The following is a 20,397-nucleotide window of genomic DNA, read 5'->3' as shown; positions in this document are numbered from 1 at the left end:
ATAAAATTTTTTATACATATATATATATATATATATATAAATACACACAGATATCTAGATATATATATATATATATATATATATATATATATATATATATATATACATGTATATATATATATATATATATATATATATATATATTTATATATGTTTATATATATATATATATATATATATATATATATATACATATATATATATATATATATATATATATATGTCTACCTGTATGCCTTATCAAACACTAAATTAGCAACCCAAAAAATAGAATTTGTGAAAACTCAAAAAACTCTACGCTAAAAATTTTACAAGATGGGAACTTAACATTGTCCACGCCACCTTTTCAGAAAGGTAACCTTGAGTGAGCAAAGATATTAGCACGTGATTATGGGATGATGTAAATAGCCCAAGAAATCAACGAAATTCATCATATGCACACTGTTGGTATCAGGACCTATATACTGCAAAAAAGAATTTTTTTCAAGTTTAATTCGTTTATAGTCATAGCTTTTATTGTGTTGTTTTTTTATGGTGATGTCTTCGATATTTATTAACAGTCAAAAGGCATAGTTCTTAGGAAACAAAACTTATCGCAGGTACAATCAATGCCTTCGGCAATAAAATTTTTCAGTGCACTCAATTGACACTGACTTTTTAATCTTGATTTTGACTACTTAGTTAATCAACCCATCAAGATTGTCTATACATTATTATAGATGTTTTTGTTAAAAACTTAAATAAACTTTTTAGATACTGCACAAAATTTTGTTTTTAGAACCATTACAACCCGCTGCAAAGTGTGCAGTTGGCTCTCGTTATGACTTTAATTTGATTAGTCAATTGTGAATTTTTTGTGTTCAGGTTCTTCCAGGTCCTAAAATCCGCAAAGTGTATAAGTTTGTTGATCTTTCTTATTATTAAAGTTTATTCAACTAAACTATCATTTGACGGTGGCTTAAAACATTTGGAATGTTTGATACGAAAAACATCAACCGATTAAAATTACAGCTTTTAAACCACCGGTTGACAATAGAATCGAAGAGAATAAAAATCAAGTAGAATTAGAGTGAAGAAACATGCTAGCGCAAAACTCGAGAACCAGGCTGTGACGAGTTTTCTTTTGTTGATATTCTTGCGTTACCACAGCATCTGGTACAACCGGACATCAACAACGATATATAAAGCGACCAATCTTGGATTCGATTTGATGCACAAAGTCAAAACAACAACAACCACAACAATAGCAGCAGCGCAGACACCGATTTGCGTGATTTTGATACGCAGGTTCTTCAGAAATTTTTTTCAATGAGTCAATGAATCAGCGAGTATCAACATCAAGAAGTTCAAGTTAGGAACGTAACAAAAGCGTCTAGATTTGAAACAATGATCCAGACATATAATGAATTGAGCATTTGTCAGCTGAAACAGTTGGATAAAAGTATAGAATAGAAAAAGAATAGAAAAAGATGTCCAAAGATATTGATCGAAATCATAAAGACGTCATCTCAATAAGTTCTGCATTAGAAAAGACGAAAAGGCAATCGCTGCCTTTTTCTATTCAACTAGAGGAAGAGATATCGAATCTTCAAGTTAAACTCGGTGTGGCATAAACAAATTAATAACTTAACTGGGAAAAATGGTACACAGAAACTCTCGAAGGTTCCCATTCTAAAGGTCAAATTTAATGATTGAACCCTGCGGTTGATTCATTTGAAAAGTCAGCGAAGACAACTCTGAAGCTTTCCAATATCATTGCTCATGAATTATGAATTGTTAAACGCTCCATTTGTTATGATAGTGGTCTGATTGGTGCGACAAATTGACATAGCTGTCGTACATAAAATGATCACTGTACGGGCTGACATTGGCCATCTAGTCCCGGTCGGGTAGTCCCGATGTCGTCTTTCCTTTTCAATTCCTTGGGTTTTGTTGTTTCAAAATAGGATCCTTGTTTCAATTTCTTTATTCAATCATTTCTTTTGTTTCGCCACGTGCACCTTTGTTTAGCTTGTTTTCGATGATTATGATTCAAACGTGTCGAAGAAATCAAGTTTACAACAATTAGGCGGCAAAATGTACTTAAGAATTATCACATCGATAACATACTCGGGGCCTACCTAACCTGCCGGGGGTGTTTTTGGGAAAACATGTGCAAGTTTAACAGCTGGTCGGGTTAAGAAGCCTAAAGCAGTTTTTACTTCACATGACCTAGCTGTTTTGTCGGGGCCGGTGAATGTCCTTGTCACGCGTCCCAGGGGCCAAATTCCTCTTGGGGTCCATTCTTCCAAAACCCAAACGACGTCATTCACTTCCAACTTGGCATCAGGCTTTAACCACTTCTTCCTTGTGTTCACGGTTGGAATGTACTCTTTTAGAAGTCTTTTCCAGATTGCTTCGAGTCGTTGTCGCACTTGGGTCCACGTCTTCGTCTGGATTGTGGGAGTCTCTTTGAAGACACACGCTGGGACATTGGGAAACGCTCTACCAATCAGAAAGTGGTTGGGTGTCAACGGGTCCTCGTCCTCGATGTCACTTCTAACGTGTGTTAAAGGTCTCGCATTGACAAGACTCTCTGTTTCGATAACAATGGTGGAGAAGACGTCCCATGTCAACTTCGCAGATCCCAGATTCAAGAGAAGAGCTCGTTTTACAATTTGAACGAGCCTTTCCCACACCCCGCCGAAATGGGGAGCAGAAGGAGGGTTTAGACGCCATTCGACGGAATCGTTCATTAGTTTCTGTCTAATGAACTCATGGTCAAGTTTGAGGGGTTGTCTTCGTATCTGTTTTCTGGCTCCAAGAAAGTTGCTACCATTGTCACTGAGAAAGAGTCGAGGTTGTCCGCGTCTGGCGATAAATCTTCGGATGGCCGTCATGCAAGTGGTTGTCGTTAAGTCTTCTGTCCCTTCCAAGTGCACAGCTCGTGTGACTAGACAATTGAAGAGGCAGATATAGGCTTTTTCTTCTTTGTCCCGCTGAATAACAGTAAAGGGGCCAATATAGTCAATTCCAACGTTTGTAAAAACTACAGGAGACTGGTCTTGTGGAAATCTGATGTCGGGTAGATCCGCCATGGGTGGTTGAAGTCCTTGGCCTTTGAATCGTCTGCAATCAAAGCACCTGTAGGTGATACTGCGAAGGGCGTCTCGAAGACCAAACACGTAAAAGTTTTGTTGTACATAGTTCTTCACATATTCAGTTCCAAAATGCATACAGATTTCGTGGCATTTGATTAGAAAGAGCCGAGTAATGAACTCTTTTGCGTTTAGAATAATTGGGTGTTTCGTGTTGTAACACAATGTACTCCTTTTGGTTCTGCCGCCAACACGCAAAATGTTGTCTTGGAGAAACGGGGAGAGCTGTAGAAGTTTGTCTCTCGTTGGAAGAGATTTCTTCTGCTTCATCAAGCAGATTGAGGTACCGAAAGAGTTTTGTTGTGACGCTTTGAACAGATGACTTCTCGATTTCTCAATATCCGTACAGTTGAGAGCTCTTTTTTGCTTGGTTTTAATTATGTCCAGGAAACGAAAGACTTGTGCGGTTGCTTTGAGTAGCTTGGTCCACTTCGAGAATCTCTCGATGTCAATGACTGCGTTTACTGGTTGTTGTATTGTTGTTACGTTTGTTTTCTCCGCGCTGAGTATCTTGTTCCAGCTGTCTTTTGGTTCAAAAAAAAACGAGGGTGGAGTTAGCCAAAGTTTTGGCAGCTCATCTGGATCAATACCGCGAGATACGTGATCGGCTGGGTTATGCTTGCCACTGATGTGATACCAGCTATCAGATGATGAGTTTTCTTGAATTTCGCGCACCCTGTTGGACACATAAACTTTAAGCTTGTCCGAGCTCTTAATCCACGCTAGGACTGCTGTGCTGTCACACCAAAAGACGGTTTCCTTGAACAAAATATTTTGGTGCGTTTTAACGAACCTAGCTAAGCGGGTTCCAAGAACTGCGGCCTGGAGCTCCATTTTAGGAATACTGAGCTGCTTGATTGGAGCAACCTTGGCTTTGCTTATGAGAAACGAGCATGAAACGTCATTTTCTGAAGAAGTTCTGATGTAAGCTACAGCTCCATAAGCTAGTTGCGAGGCGTCGCTGAATATGTGGAGTTCATGTAGTTCATTTGCTGATGATTTGGGATTTATGCAGCGAGGGAGTTCAATAGGTGGTGCAGATTGATATTTGTCAATCCATTTTTGGATCAGAATCCGTTTTTCGAGCGGCAAAGGGTCATCCCACGCTAGTCCTTCTTTCCATACATCCTGTAGAATAATCTTTAGTGTAATTACTAGCGGGGCTATAATGCCTAATGGATCAAAAAGACAGGCGATTAGCGACAGAAGTTTCCTGATTGAATAGCTGTTACCGTTGTTGTCAAACTTTGATGGTTTTTTGTGAAATAATCTGTCAACTGACTTATTCCAGTGAACTCCAAGCACTCGATGACAATTTTCGTCGTTTTCTTTGCTGTCGTCAAGATCTTGTATAGCGGATCTTTCGTTTGAGACAAGTTTTGTCAAATTGAACCCGCCTTTCGAAAGCGTTTTCTTAAGCAGAGCTGTCTTATCTTTAGCGTTTTGAATTGTATCGAACGAGTTTACAAAATCGTCCATATAAAAACTGTTGTAGACTAAATCCTTAACGGCCTGGTTTGGTGAGAAATCGCTAGCAGTTTTTTGAAGAACAAAAATTGCTGTTGTTGGCGAGCATCGAGCGCCGAAGATTAGGCGGGTGTACTGGAATTGTTTTATACTTCGCTCAGTTGGCCACAGAAATCTCATGGAGGGTTGATCTGTTTCTATAATGCCGACCTGCATAAACATGGCTTCAATATCAGCCGTGATAGCAACAGGTTTTTCTCTAAATCGAAGTAAGAGCCCGACAAGATTGTTTAGTAGGTCGGGTCCTGAGAGAAGATTGCTATTCAGTGAATTTCCTTTGAATGTTGATGCAGCGTTTGAGACACGGCGCACCTTTCCCGGTTTATTGGGGTTGGTAACAGGATGGTGTGGTAGGTACCAGACGCGATCGGGTGTAGTGTCACTGAAAGTCACTGATTTGACATATCTTTTTTCAAGGTCAGTGTCGAGTGTTTTCTGATACATATCTTTCAAGGCTTTGTCTTTCTTGAGTTTTTTGTCAATGCTTTGGACCTGAGCTTTTGCTACGGGGTAATTGTTCTCAAGGGTAACTTTTTCTCTCCAGAGGAGACCGATTTCATGTCTTTCTCCTGTATGTCTCACTGTGTTGTTAAGTATTTCTACTGCCCTTTGGTCGTTCTTGGAGAGGGAAATTTCGTCTTCATTTTCCGTTCCAGATGTGTCAATTTTCCAGAAACTGGTCACGGATTCGGCTAAAGGGTCTTCATCATCTTCTGTTGAAAAAGTCATTTCCCTATCAAAAGCCTCAAAACTATCTGACAGAAAGTTTGTTTTTTCGGGTTTGTCATTGTCAAGTTTAATGGGGCCTGTTATGGTCCACCCAAGTAGACTGCGAATGGCAAATGGAGTGTTTTTAGGACCCTGCAAGAACTCTCGCTCAAGGATGTACTGTGTTGCATCAATTCCAAGCAGGACTTGGATTTTGTTGTTTTCCAGTTGCGGGAAGTTGATGTGTTGTAAATGTGGGTACTTGCTGCATACCTCATTTAACTGTGTCACGGGCGCGTCATCGAAGTGCCAATTTTTAATTGAGTAAACGTAGTTTAGACGGAACAATGGTCGTTGGCTCCGAAAAAGCCCGATGTCAAGCTGTACTAGCTTTGCTTCCATAGAAGAGTCGCCAAAAGCTGTTGAGACGTTCAGAGTCGTTTCCGAGCTTGTTTGTGGTGCATTCAATTTGATAACCATTGGATCGAAAGCATAAGAGATTGTGCTGCAGCTGTCCAATAGCGCGTAGCACTCGAAGTGCTCATTGCGTCCAAATAGTTTGATGGGTATCATTGGCAATTGATTTCGAATTCTCCTCGGGAAGACAGGTGTATAACTTGGCGGTTTTGTTCCGCTATTTATATCTTCGAACGATTCACAAAGGGGCAATTCGTGTTGTGTGATGTTTGTTTTCTGATTAGGGCTATAGTTTTTATCGTGTAGCATTGAATGATGCTTGCGTGAGCAGTGTCTACATAATACTTTTGATGGGCAATTTTTGGCATTGTGATTGGGACTTAGACAGTTGTAGCAGAGCAGATTTTTCTTCACTTCCGAATTTCGCTCAGATGGTGACATCTGCAAAAATTTAGAACATTTTCCAATGTAGTGGTCGCCTTGATCTACTGGGCATTTCTTGCTCTTAGTTTGCTGAGTGTTGGAAGAATTTCTTTCGGAAATTCGGTTGTTGTTCGAGGTAGTACTTCCGCTGTTGTTGTTCGGGGTAGTACTTCCGCTGTTGTTCATAAACTGTGATGTTCCTCCAATATTGTCTCGTCGCACGTTATGGTGACTATAATTGTTGACTGGCTCGCTTCCTTTTCTGAAACTACCGTTTGTGTTCGAGTTTCTGTTGCCGTATCTTTTGTTGTCGTTTATGTTTTGATTAAAGAACTTGGATTGATGGTTGTTATTTCCATTGTGGTGGTTGTTTTTGTCTCGCCGATTAAAATTTGTTTGTTTTCCGTTATCATTCGGTTGATTTTGGAAAGATACGGACTCCTGTAGCTGTTCACAAGCTCTAGCTTGTCTATCCATCCAATTTGAGAGGTCTTCTATTCCTGGGAAGGTACTATTGATATCTACAATGTGTTCGCTCCACTTCATTTTCAAAGACCATGGTAATTTATCTCGTGCTATCCGAACTAAGTATGTTAACTTCAAATCGGCATAGAATCCATGGGCGTTGAATGTTTGAACCAGTTTGCGTAGAAAGGACGCATAGCTGATCAAAGACGCGTGATCGCTTGCTTGTGGTCGTTGCCATAGCTCTAGTTCTTTGGTTAAGGCTGATACGACGTGCTGCGGGTTTCCAAAGCGGCGTTCCAGTTCCGACAACGCTTCGTGATAAAAACCTGGGTTGCACAAGTATCCAGATACGGCCTCTTTTGCTGAACCAATGACTAGGGACTGCAGGTAGCTCATTCTTTCAGTGTACGAGATGTCGCGATTATTGTGGATTATTGATGAAAACATACTAGACCACTCATTCCATTTCAGAGGATCTCCGTCAAACTTATTTACGCGAATGTCTGGGAGCTTGACCGAGCGGTGGTTATTTCGAAAGAAGGGCTGGTGTTGATTGTGGTTATGGTAGTTCTGATATTCTCCTGGATACGCGTAGTAACCATTGAGGGCTGGTTGGGTTGTAGCGTAGTTACCTTGTTGTTCTGCGGGGTTTTCGGGATTTCTTCCTGCGTCAGTTTCGTTATAAAAGTGTTCACGACCGAGCGTTGTGTTTTGGAAGTTATTGGTGAGAACATTTTGTTGATGTGCCACGGCTCCAGGGGCAACATATTTGATGTGGTTCGTATCGAAGCTTTTTTTTGTTTCGATCTCTTTTCTGATAGCTGTTCTTGCTTAGTGGAGAAGTGTTTGTTGAATTCATGTTGCCTGTTTCTTCGCTCCCAATGAAATACGGGCGATTGGTTGTTAAAGGGGGGGCCGGCATTTCATTGTTGGATTCGACTTGATTTGTCCTAATAGGGTTGGTGTTTGAGAACGCATGATGGCTGTTGGTGTTAATGTTCACTATTTCATTCTCAGAATTCCTTATGGTGTTTTGTTGATTCAGCAGTAGGCTGTTTGCATCGCGAACGCAGTTTTCTGTTAGTTGAAGACTAGGGCTATTATTTAGAGGACCTGAGGCTTCGTTTGTTGTTTTTGGCATAGCGCTACTTGTAGGTGAATGATCCAGGGAAATGATCATAGTTGGTCTATTGTCAACATTTTTGTCCAACTGTCTGTTAGGGTCCTCTTGTCTCAATGGAGAATGATTTTTCTGTTGTTGATCAGCACGGAAAATTGACTGATAGTATGAGGGCTCAAAATTGGCCTCGTTAGCTTTCCTATAGGCGTCGAATGGATGATATTGGCTTGTCGGTGTAGTTATCTGGTGGCTAGAGACTAAAGACTTTTGATTTTCTTTTGAGATATCATAATCGCCTGATCCTTGAAGCTGAAAAGCATCAGAAACTCCGGGTTGATCTAGTTGTGACGTTTTGTCTGGTTCGGTTGGGTTTTGATCCTTGTTCTGCTTTTCCTCATTGCGTGATACAACTCTTTGAATGTTTCTATTTCTCAGCTCGTAAAGTACGCTGTTGGTCGAGTTGACAAAGTTATTTAGCTGGTCTTCGATTTTTTCTTGGTTCTGGGCTGCATCAAAAGTGTGCCCAAGCGGAGCTCTTGTGTTGTGCTGATTATCCTTATTTCTATTCTCCTTTCTACCTTCAGCTTTGGAAGCAGTTGATAGGTGGCTGTGTATTGATGAGCGACTGCTTGCTCTCGACCGAAGCTGTCTCTTCGTGATCTCGTGCTGTTTGACGGTTTGCATAATTTCAATTTTCATCGACGTGAGTTCTTCCGCTTCTTCGAGAGGTTCTACCACTTGAGTGCTTTCAGATTGCGTCATGACGTCAATGAGTACTTCAGCTTGTTCCATCAGCTTTTTGAACTCTTGATATCTTTGTAAGACTATTTCAGGCTCCAGATCATCTGAAATTTGTTTTTTGATCTCTCAAAATAGTAGCTGCGTTGTCTTTAATCGTTGTTTAAAAAGCTTGACGGTGCTGCTGATGTTTTGCTTGCCGTTATTCGCTTTTATTTTTCTTGACAAATTTGTCCTCATTTTCTCAAACTTTGTAAGGAGCAGCAGTTTGTGTAAATTGGTTCAGTCTGAAAGCGCTTTCAAAATCCACTCTAATGGCTTTTGGTGTCACAAAATACGGTTAGGTGGTTCAATTTTGGTGACCTTTGGGGTTGATGGAGTGACTATTGGGGGGCTAATTTGACTAATTTGATTGACCTTTGGGGGGCACTTTAGCGACCTTGGGGTCAGGTGTGGTCAACTTGGGCGACCTTGGGGGGCACTTTGATGACCTTGGGTGGGCAGTTTGTGTGACCTTGGAGTCAGGTGTGGTCAAGTTGGTTGACCTTGGGGGGCACTTGGGTGACCTTGGGGGGCACTTTGGTGACCTTGGGGGGCAATTCGTGTGAACTTGGGGTCAAGTGTGGTCAAACTGGGTGACCTTGAGGGCCGCTTTGGTGACCTTGGGGGGCACTTTAGTGACCTTGGGGGGCTTTTTGTGTGACCTTGTAGGGCACTTTGCTGACTTTGGGGGCACTCTAGGTGACCTTGGGGGGCACTTAAGTGACCTTGGGAGGCACTTCGTGTGACCTTGGGGGGCACTTTGTGTGACCTTGGAGGGGACTTTGTTGAATTTGGGGGCACTCTGGGTGACCTTGGGGGCACTTTGGTGACCTTGTGGGGCACTTCGTGTGACCTTGGAGTCAGGTGTGGTCAAGTTGGGTGACCTTGGGGGGCACTTTGGTGACCTTGGGGGGCTCTTTGTGTGACCTTGTAGGGCACTTTGTTGACTTTGGGGGCACTCTAGGTGACCTTGGGGGGCACTTAAGTGACCTTGGGGGGCACTTCGTGTGACCTTGGGGGGCACTTTGTGTGACCTTGGAGGGGACTTTGTTGAATTTGGGGGCACTCTGGGTGACCTTGGGGGGCACTTTGGTGACCTTGTGGGGCACTTCGTGTGACCTTGGAGTCAGGTGTGGTCAAGTTGGGTGACCTTGGGGGGCACTTTGGTGACTTTGGGGGGCTCTTTGTGTGACCTTGTAGGGCACTTTGTTGACTTTGGGGGCACTCTAGGTGACCTTGGGGGGCACTTAAGTGACCTTGGGGGGCACTTCGTGTGACCTTGGGGGGCACTTTGTGTGACCTTGGAGGGGACTTTGTTGAATTTGGGGGCACTCTGGGTGACCTTGGGGGGCACTTTGGTGACCTTGTGGGGCACTTCGTGTGACCTTGGAGTCAGGTGTGGTCAAGTTGGGTGACCTTGGGGGGCTCTTTGTGTGACCTTGTAGGGCACTTTGTTGACTTTGGGGGCGCTCTAGGTGACCTTGGGAGGCACTTAAAAGTGACCTTGGAATCAGGTGTGGTCAAGTTGGGTGACCTTGGTGGGCACTCTGGGTGACCTTGGGGGGCACTTTGGTGACCTGGGTCGTGCTTGCTCGTGGCGGGCACTGCTGGGTCGTGCTGGCTCGTTGCTGGCACTGCTGGGTCGTGCTGGCTCGTGGCGGGCACTGCTGTGTCGTGCTGGCTCGTGGCGGGCACTGCTTTGTCGTGCTGGCTCGTAGCGGGCACTGCTGGGTCGTGCTGGCTCGTGGTGGGCACTGCTGCGCTTTGCTCGCTCGTGAAGGGCACTACTGGGGTCGTGCTGGCTCGTGGCGGGCACTGCTGGGTCGTGCTGGCTCGTGGCGGACACTGCTGGGTCGTGCTGGCTCGTTGCGGGCACTGCTGGGTCGTGCTGTCTCGTGGCGGGCACTGCTGGGTCGTGCTGGCTCGTGGCGGGCACTGCTGGGTCGTGCTGGCTCGTGGCGGGCACTGCTGGGTCGTGCTGGCTCGTGGCGGGCACTGCTGGGTCGTTCTGGCTCGTGGCGGGCACTGCTGGGTCGTGCTGGCTCGTGGCGGGCACTGTTGGGTCGTGCTGGCTCGTGGCTGGCACTACTGGGGTCGTGCTGGCTTGTGGCGGGCACTGCTGGGTCGTGCTGGCTCGTGGCGGGCACTGCTGGGTCGTGCTGGCTCGTGGCGGGTACTGCTGGGTCGTGCTTGCTCGTGGCGGGCACTGCTGGGTCGTGCTGGCTCGTGGCGGGCACTGCTGGGTTTTGCTGGCTCGTGTCGGGCACTACTGGGGTCGTGCTGGCTCGTGGTGGGCACTGCTGGGTCGTGCTGGCTCGTGGCGGGCACTACTGGGTCGTGCTGGCTCGTGGCGGGCACTGCTGGTTCGTGCTGGCTCGTGGCGGGCACTGCTGGGCCGTGCTGGCTCGTGGCGGGCACTGCTGGGTCGTACTGGCTCGTTGCGGGCACTGCTGGGGCGTGCTGGCTCGTGGCGGGCACTGCTGGGGTCGTGCTGGCTCGTGGCGGGCACTGCTGGGTCGTGCTGGCTCGTGGCTGGCACTACTGGGGTCGTGCTGGCTCGTGGCGGGCACTACTGGGTCATGTAGGCTCGTGGCGGGCACTGCTGGGTCGTGCTGGCTCGTGGCGGGCACTACTGGGTCGTGCTGGCTCGTGGCGGGCACTGCTGGGTCGTGCTGGCTCGTGGCGGGCACTGCTGGGTCGTGCTGGCTCGTGGCGGGCACTGCTGGGTCGTACTGGCTCGTTGCGGGCACTGCTGGGTCGTGCTGGCTCGTGGCGGGCACTGCTGGGGTCGTGCTGGCTCGTGGCGGGCGCTGCTGGGTCGTGCTGGCTCGTGGCGGGCACTGCTGGGTCGTGCTGGCTCGTGGCGGGCACTGCTGGGTCGTGCTGGCTCGTGGCGGGCACTGCTGGGTCGTACTGGCTCGTGGCTGGCACTACTGGGGTCGTGCTGGCTTGTGGCGGGCACTGCTGGGTCGTGCTGGCTCGTGGCGGGCACTACTGGGTCGTGCTGGCTCGTGGCGGGCACTGCTGGGTCGTGCTGGCTCGTGGCGGGCACTGCTGGGTCGTGCTGGCTCGTGGCTGGCACTACTGGGGTCGTGCTAGCTTGTGGCGGGCACTGCTGGGTCGTGCTGGCTCGTGGCGGGCACTGCTGGGGTCGTGCTGGCTTGTGGCGGGCACTTCTGGGTCGTGCTGGCTCGTGGCGGGCACTGCTGGGTCGTGCTGGCTCGTGGCGGGTACTGCTGGGTCGTGCTTGCTCGTGGCGGGCACTGCTGGGTCGTGCTCGCTCGTGGCGGGCACTGCTGGGTTTTGCTGGCTCGTGTCGGGCACTACTGGGGTCGTGCTGGCTCGTGGTGGGCACTGCTGGGTCGTGCTGGCTCGTGGCGGGCACTGCTGGGTCGTGCTGGCTCGTGGCGGGCACTGCTGAGGTCGTGCTGGCTGCTCGGATGATGTAGACTTTGTAACATAATTCGCCGGACCCGAACTTTGTAATATAACAATTTAAGAATGCTAATAATTTTAACAATTGCTTCACTGAAACCTGTTTTTCAAAAAAAAAATACGGAAAAGATCTTGAGTTATAGTTACGCAAACCCTGTTGTTAATTTTTGATTAAGTCTCTTCAGGGGGGGGGGTAGCTTTCTAAGGCCCCGAGAAGTTAAATATTATAAATTTGCACATTGCTCAAAGTTAAGATTAAATAAGTCTTATCTGAACGTTGACAAATTCTGCTAAGATTGACGGTCTCCTATCCCCTCTGATGTTCTTCTGAAGGCAGCTTTTGTTCACATTTGCCCCAGTTCCAATTTGATTCGATTTGGCAATGTTATCCTTAATTCTGCATCAGTAACTGTAGCTCATTCCACCCAGTTCCCTACACATCTGGGGTGAAGACTTGAAGGGTTGACGATTCTTTGTGTTTGTTATCGGAGCGCCAAATGACATTGGCCATCTAGTCCCGGTCAGGGGAGTTGCCGATGTCGTCTTTCCTTTTCAATTCCTTGGGTTTTGTTGTTTCAAAATAGGATCTTTGTTTCAATTTCTTTATTCAATCATTTCTTTTTTTTCGCCACGTGCACCTTTGTTTAGCTTGTTTTCGATGATTATGATTCAAACGTGTCGAAGAAATCAAGTTTACAACAATTAGGCGGCAAAATGTACTTAAGAATTATCACATCGATAACACGGGCGAATTATTCAATAAAATACAAGTACCGAGAACTGGAGTATGAAAAATGTCCTTTTCCAGTGATTCCAAATCTCAGTTATGGACTTGCAAAAGAATAATGCTTTCAAGTTACTTGTCTCAAGGAAAAGTTACAAAATCCGGGAAGAAAGCTCCGGGGTGCAAAATTTGAAAAAAAACAATTCGTTGGCAGCAGAGCAAGCATTTGAGTGCAAGATGAATCAAATTATCATTGCCCTCAGATAAAAATCAAATTAAAATGTTTTTTTAGGAGATGGAGAATTTCATTAATATTATAATTCATTCTTAACGAACAAGCTGCAACAGCACTTTTTTTTCTAGCACGCAAGAAGGAGTTTAGATTCAGCTGGAAGTGTTGTTGTCACCAAACAACAGAGACTGCTTTTCCGAAGGACGAAAAACGTTCTCCAGACACTCAGTTTAGCAATTTAGGAATTTGTTGCAAACATGGAAAAGATCCAGAAACCTATGTTGTGTTCGGCAACAGAAACGAAAGCCTTAGTCAAAAATGTATTCTTTGTGACAGATAGAAAACATTTTGTGGAATCTGAAGCAGCTTCTGCAAGCATTTCGTACCCAAATCTTGATGTAATCGTCAGATTCGCGGAGCAAACATATATTAGCGTTCACAAGAGATTCAGGTTTTTATGTTAATAATTCATGCCATCAAATTAGCAGTTTTTGCGGTCAAAACTTTTCTATATGTATGCTCGCTATTTATGTGTTCATTTAATGAAAATTTTTCTGCTATTATCGCTTTACGCGTTCTGGATCCGTTCTTTTTTTCGTTTATAAATGTTGAAAATTTTGCAAGGGCGTCCAAATCCAAAACACTTTTTCTCGCCAATTTTCCCCCTGACCTCACGTGTGTTCATCAGGTTTTTAATGATCAGACTGAATTGCGAAACACGCACCAGACCACCCAGACTAACTGCCAGACTAATATCGGCGGTAATCAGACCGACTTGGGTAGCCGAAAAGGTGTGCCAAACCTACTTGGTCGTGCACAGTGTGACAGACCTAATTGGGGCGCGCATTGGGGTATTCGTTCTAAAATGTGTAGGCTTTGGGTCTGCAGCGAATACTGCCCAGGTTGAGGTTCCATCCGGAAGTGACCTCTGATCAGAGTATAATTTGGTCTGGGATGGTCTGATCAGAGGCTACTTTCGTCTGGAATGGTCTGATCAGAGGTCACTTCCGGATGGCACCTTAACCTTGGTGGTTTACAGTATTTTTTCAGAGGAATGATTCGATCATCAAATGATTTAATTATATAATGAAAATTTATATTATAAGGAAGAGGCACTATTTCGTGTCAAAGAAAACTTCAACTCAATAACGCGGAACATTATTTATCTTTAGCTAGGTCTGGTCTACTCATCAGCTTAAGTCAGGTGTGTTTCTCAAAAAAAGTCTCTTTGGCGTCTCATTATAAAGTTTTTCTCGAGGAATTGGCTGTTTTCTGTGTATGACCTCTTAGTTCTATTCAGACTGTCTGAACTCTTGAAAATGTTGTATTCACACCGTGCACTTATTTCAAATAGTTGAAATTGCACTATCCCGACCATACACCGAGACCATCAAGATTCTATGCTATTTGAACCATAATTTTTATGGGTCGATTAGTCTTTTCATGGGCATTTTGGGTAACGCACGGTCTTTACATAGCTTTCTGGGACGAGTATGGTCTTTTTATTGGTCGAACAAAAGTTTTTTCATTAGTTCGCTTTTATTTCAAGCAAATTCGAGATTTTCAAATTTTTACAGAAGCAATAATTGTGCAAGACTATACAGCGATGCACCAGAGCAATTCAACTTAGAAAATTATTGAAAAGCTACCAAAAATAGTTGAATAACTGCAATTTTATTGCTAATCATTGCTTATAAGTTAGCGAGCATTCACGACCCTTCATCACTTGATTGTTGAAAACAAAACAGGACGAACGAGATAACTTCTCAGAAAATAATTACAAAAAGCGAAACTCAAAAGATTTGGTGTATAAGAACAATTTTACATCCGGAATGTGTTAACTATTGTTCAATTTCATTTCAAAAAATGTTTTGATGTCAGAGTTGTTCTCATTGCATAATAGACTTCTCTAAACAGTCAGGAATTTGCTTTTAATTTTAGAGGCATGTTTATGATTTTCAAAGTTTGCGATCGCATAAATGGAAATTTTGTCATTTTTGGGCAGAACACTTTGGTTTGGAATTATTTCTAATGTTAAACGTTGGTGATACTTTTTGTTTTAGTTGGCATTAGCGTTTTGGATCTTTGTTCCTGATAGGTTAGGGAAACCGAGAGAAATTCTGTGCTGTGTTTGCATATTTCACTTTGAACACATCAAAAAAAGTGCAGGTAAATTTTTCTGAAAAACGCTTGATTTTACTTGATTACTTTAGATAAATTTGTCTCACTTTAACCATACCTGAAAAATACATGAAATTTACCTGAAAAATTCAATTATCAGTTCTTGAATTTCTACCTGAACTTACAATCAAGTAATTTGTACAGTTCATGTATTTTAACTGAATTTTACGTGAAGTTTCAGGCAGTTTTTTCCTGAAATTTCAGGTTAAATTCAAGTTAAATTACCCGAACTGTAAAAATTACCCGATCAGTTCGGTTGTTTTTTTCAGGTAAATTTCAGGCAAGTTCAATTAAAAGTTCAGGCAGTGACACCTGAATTTTTCAGGTAAATCTCAGGTCTTTTTCAGGTGATTTCAGGTATGGTTCAGGTGAGACAAATCTACCTTAACTGTTCAGGCAAGTTCAGGTTTTTTTCAGGTAAATTTAACTGAGTTTATTATGGGTTCAGGTACTAATTCAGGCCGAGCTCAGGTGACTTTAGCTCCGTTCAGGCAAACAAATTGTGCGCAAGACAAAAACAAGTGTAGCAGAACATTGAAGCTGTCGGAACATTTTTCTTCAGCCATTTTATCATCCGACTGTTGAGAAAGTTTATTCCCGTATGCTGTAATTTTAAAGTGAATCTCAGCACAGTATGCACAGAGTACGCACCTTATAAATCAACGCCATCGAAAAGGCATCCAATAAGGTCCCAAACTATTGGAGTGCCATAAAACGATGCGCCGCAAAGCCAGATCTTTGAAGGCTCTCACTAAAAGAAAAAGCAAAACTTTATTTAAAAAAAACAATCTGAATCTGGCAGACTAAAAAAAAGGAAGCTGAATGAGGACCCTCTGTCATTACCGTTTTCACCATGGAGGAATCCAGGGTTCCTGTGATGTATTCTAGCCTGGAATAATTGTTTTTAATTATATAAATGACAAAGAATGATTAATTCAAGATTATCCACTTTAAAATCACTGCTTTTCCTGTTGTTATGATTTTTAAAAATTTTAATTTTCTTAAACATATTATTCTGAAACTTCACTATTGGTGTTCACCTCAGGGACCGCTGTTGGTTTGGGAAACTATTGTTTGAACTAGAAACAATAGTAGGAATGACGATTGGGAAAGCTTTATGCTAAACTTAACCTCAATTTTGCAAAACTTGAAAAACGATACGACTTTGCTTAATAAATGTGTTAATGTTCTTCATAAAACGTGTTTTTGTTCTGTATTAATCAAGAGTTATTTGAGGAAAATTTTTTGTCGTTTCACTGCTGATTGCAATGAAAAACCATTTTCAGGTAAACACACCTGAACTCGTTCAGGTTAAAATTTACCTGAGCTATAATTCAGGTGTGGTTCGGGTTTATTTACACCTGAAATTCACCTGAAATTCCGAATAACTGGCCCGGTTCAGGCAAATTTACCTGAATTTTTTTAGTGTGAAAAAAGAATATTTATCTCAATCTTTATCGGAGAGTTCAAATTGTTGATTTCTGGCCTACTGTTCTATAGTTTTCTGGATGCTACATTATAAACCCAGTTTTGTTGCACTATGCAAAAATTGTGAATGTTAATTCGTTAGACTGTCATTTATCTCTATGCTGCTTTTAACATAGTCCATGAACCAATCGATAGTCAAAACATTCAGCTCTCCAAATGAAGAAAGAGTGTGGCGGCTGAGCTTAATAACTCAATTATCAAAATGAATAGCGCTTCAAGGCCATTTCCAGCCTTAAATCTAGAATAGCATGACCAGCAAAATTTAATGCTACATTCTATCGAAGCCATACAGATTTGTTCACTTTGTTCAACATTTATATTTAGCAACAATTATTAGTACACCATTGTCATACATGAAGTGAAAACTCAAACTCGAACTATCTCAACACCCAGCAAAACATTACAACGACTTAACAATATTGCATCGGATTCTTTGCGATTGGATGGCGAATCTACCTGTTGATACAGAATATTCGACAAAACTTATACATGGTTAACAAATTCCCCATGACATCAAATTTACACTGAAAAAGTGACGTTATGGAAAAGTGTTCACATTCTTTCGACATTTTTATCTACAACCAATCAAGAGTTGAATTTGACATGTAAACCCACGTGACTAGCAGCTTAAAAGGAGCTTGAAAACTACCAAAAGTCAGAAGAAACTCGTAAATTTGCTTATATTAAACTGACATACAGTGCGTATTGAAGCACACTTTCTTGAGCGGTAAATTGTTTGTTATCGTGTCTTGTTTCTGTAGACCATATTAGTGATTGCTCAGTTTTAACTTTACTTTGACTTGTGAAAAGAGAATTAACTTTGATATTCTCAAAAGTTTCCTTCTGAGGAACGAAGTTCCTAAGTAAGAGAAACTTTGTGCAAAGCATAAAGTCAGTTTCTTTTAATTGCTTTAACGAAGCCTATTCTAGTTTAACATTGATGTTACTGAAACCAATAGAGGGACTTGCTAATTTTAAAGTTACAAAATTTTTCTTAACATCACATTTGCAACTGGTAAAAAAACCCTGTTTTACAACTACTAACTGCAGCAGGTTGAAACACACGGCGCATAGTTATATGGCCACAATTTGTAGGAACGGGAACTCCTAATCTCGGTCTATAAATTGAGATATTAACAAAAACTCAACAAAAAATTGATTGTTTCAATTTGAATTGTTTTATTATTCTAAGAGAAACATATTCGTTATACAGCAAAGCTGAGCAGTTAGTTATTGAGTCTAATTCAGCAACAAGTAATGCAACAATAACCTACGGTATAGCGGATAATACAGTTCACATAAGATAACTGCAAAAACACAATAGCCGGAAAGATTTGAAACCGCTGAAACGAACTGGGCAGTGTAAAGTTTTCCTTGACTTTGTTAGGAGAGCAGCCGTTACCTGTGGTCCGCCAAACCGGACAAGGGATGGCAAACTGCTGTCCAATCTGATGAAGAGAGTGCCGAAGGCACCCCACAAAGAAAATTAAACAAATCAACAGCGCAACGCCAGCGAGGCGGAGCGAAAGGTGCGAGTGCAATTCACAAAACAAGTTGAAGAGTTGACCTCGCTTAAAAGGAACAACCAAAGCAAACAGCAACCAAGCAATCCATGCACAACCAGCAGAGAGGAGTTTCAATCAACAGCTCAAATGTACGACAAGAAGTTCCAGGATTTAGTGGAAGAAGTAAACAGTAAAACAGGAATTGGCTACAAAATAATTGAAGATTCAGATCGACCCAACAAACTAAAGGTCATCTACCAACAGACCGTTCGACTTCTAGAGGAAGAAATACCCAAGCAACTGCAGCGTCGAAACAAGCTTGTGCCCTATCAAGCTAATTTCGTTGAAGAATATCTGAAAGAAGCAAGAAAGTGCAAAGCAAGTTTCGACTTGCATATATCATTGGCTTGCATATATAAGCAAAGGCACGCAACCAGCAATGAATGCAGAGCAAAGCGACACAACTCAAGCAGTGAACGACAACGAGAGCAATAACAACTACCCAACAAACAACCCAGTTGCTCAAGCAGTATAAAATGTAGCAACAGCAAGTGGCCAAGAGACGGAGAATGTTTCGGAAACATCTTCAGCAAAGAAAAAGGCACGAGGAAAGGAGGAAGAAATTCGATATCGAGTTCAAAATCAAGATGCCACTGGAACACGCACGATTGAGCAGAGGAAGCTAGAGCTGGAAATGCAAATGAAGGAACTGGAAGCCAAGCATCAACTGCTGGAAGAAGAGCGTGAGCTAGAGCGCGAAGCGAATAGAGCAGCATTAGAGAACGATGATGCTCGTTCCCAATCAACTGGTGCTCGAGAGAAATCACCCTTCAACTGGACCCCAAAGAAAAAAAATGTCTCAGACTGGGTCACCAGGATTGACAACCTTCTAACGCCAGAACGATCAACAGCTACTTCGAAGCCACCCCTGAAGTGAACAGGTATAATCACTTCTCACGATATCGCAGTTCACGAGACCGATCCTCAAGTGTTGAAGACCAAGACGTTTCCACCAGAGCTGGTCTACGATACAGCAGTGAGTACGCAGGTAGCAGTAGCCTACCAAAGCTGAAGTTGAACAACTTCGACGGAAACCCTATCGAATGGCCAAAGTGGTCTAGTATGTTCATTGCTAGAGTGGATCAAGGACCAATACCAGACTCAGAGAATATGAGCCATCTGAAGAATCTACTAACAGGCAAGGCAAGGTCAGCAATCTCTGGAAGGAATGGGCTATTCTGGACGGTTCTATGGTGCTGCATGGAGCATTCTGGAGAGGAAATTTGGAAGGCCTCATCTGAATATTGATGCACAATTGGAGAGTCTTCGCAGAGCAAGTCAGGTGAAACCTCACGACTCAACAGGTCTAATCAGTTTCTCAGTTATTGTTTCGAACTTTGTGAATGTGCTCAAAGAGTACAAGCAGATTGGTGATCTGCAATCGAGCTCGACACTGTATATGGCATCAGATAAACTACCTCAAGTTCTCAAAGAGAAGTGAAGGTTCTTTGTCGATGATAAAGATGAAGATCGGCCTGATCTAATTATGTTTGAAAAATGGTTATCTAGGATAGCATCCGTGCACGAAGGGTTTTCAGCTTTCAAGGGAGAGCGAAGAGAAGAAGACCGAAGAAGCACAAATAGAGACAAACGGTACTCAAAAACATCGAACTTCAGTGCAAGTTCGAACGTGAAAGAAACCAAGCAAACGCAAAGTGATCACTAACCGCTAGTTGATGACACTCATAAATTATGGAACTGTGCACTATTCAAGAACATGAGTATGAATGATCGGTACTCAGCAGTGAGGAAGCATTGCTTATGTTACGGATGTCTAGGCAAAGGACATGCAATCAAAGATTGTAAGGTCAACGCGTGTGGCATCAATGGATGCATCAAGAAGTACAACCGTTTGTTATACTCAGAAAATCAAATGGACGAGGGCAATCACGCAGTCAACTTAAGCGCTGCAACAATCAACCAGAGTAACGAAGTTATAAGCTTTCTTCAGATAGTTCCTGTCTCAATGCAGAGCGGTGGCAACAGGCTGAACACATATGCTTTCCTCGACAGTGAATCAACGGTTTCATTCATTGATTAAAGTGCGCAAGAGAAGTTACGAGCCCAAGGCACCGATGTGACGCTCAACATAGCTGGCACACACGGAACGAAGGATCTGAAGACAGAAAAGATTCCTCTCAAAATAAATGGACTACATTCAAAGGTGCATTCAATCGAAGCGTTTGCACACC

The 20,397-nt window shown here is 43.2% G+C and overlaps 1 protein-coding gene across 1 annotated transcript; it reads right to left on the bottom strand.

The window, feature by feature from the left end:
* Positions 1-2,125: 2,125 nt before the first annotated feature.
* LOC142355445 (uncharacterized) lies at positions 2,126-8,592 on the bottom strand (the record flags this gene model as incomplete). The annotated part of the gene is made up of 2 exons (XM_075407627.1): positions 7,794-8,592; positions 2,126-7,345 (listed from the first exon to the last, which is right to left on the bottom strand). Coding segments are annotated over exons 1-2 (6,019 nt in total), but the record flags the coding sequence as incomplete, so codon positions are not given.
* Positions 8,593-20,397: the final 11,805 nt, after the last annotated feature.

This window comes from Convolutriloba macropyga, unplaced genomic scaffold, assembly GCF_964194025.1.
Source record: "Convolutriloba macropyga unplaced genomic scaffold, txConMacr16.3 SCAFFOLD_1621, whole genome shotgun sequence".
Taxonomy (NCBI): Eukaryota; Metazoa; Xenacoelomorpha; order Acoela; family Convolutidae; genus Convolutriloba; species Convolutriloba macropyga.
This window is presented reverse-complemented; position numbering and strand designations above follow the sequence as displayed.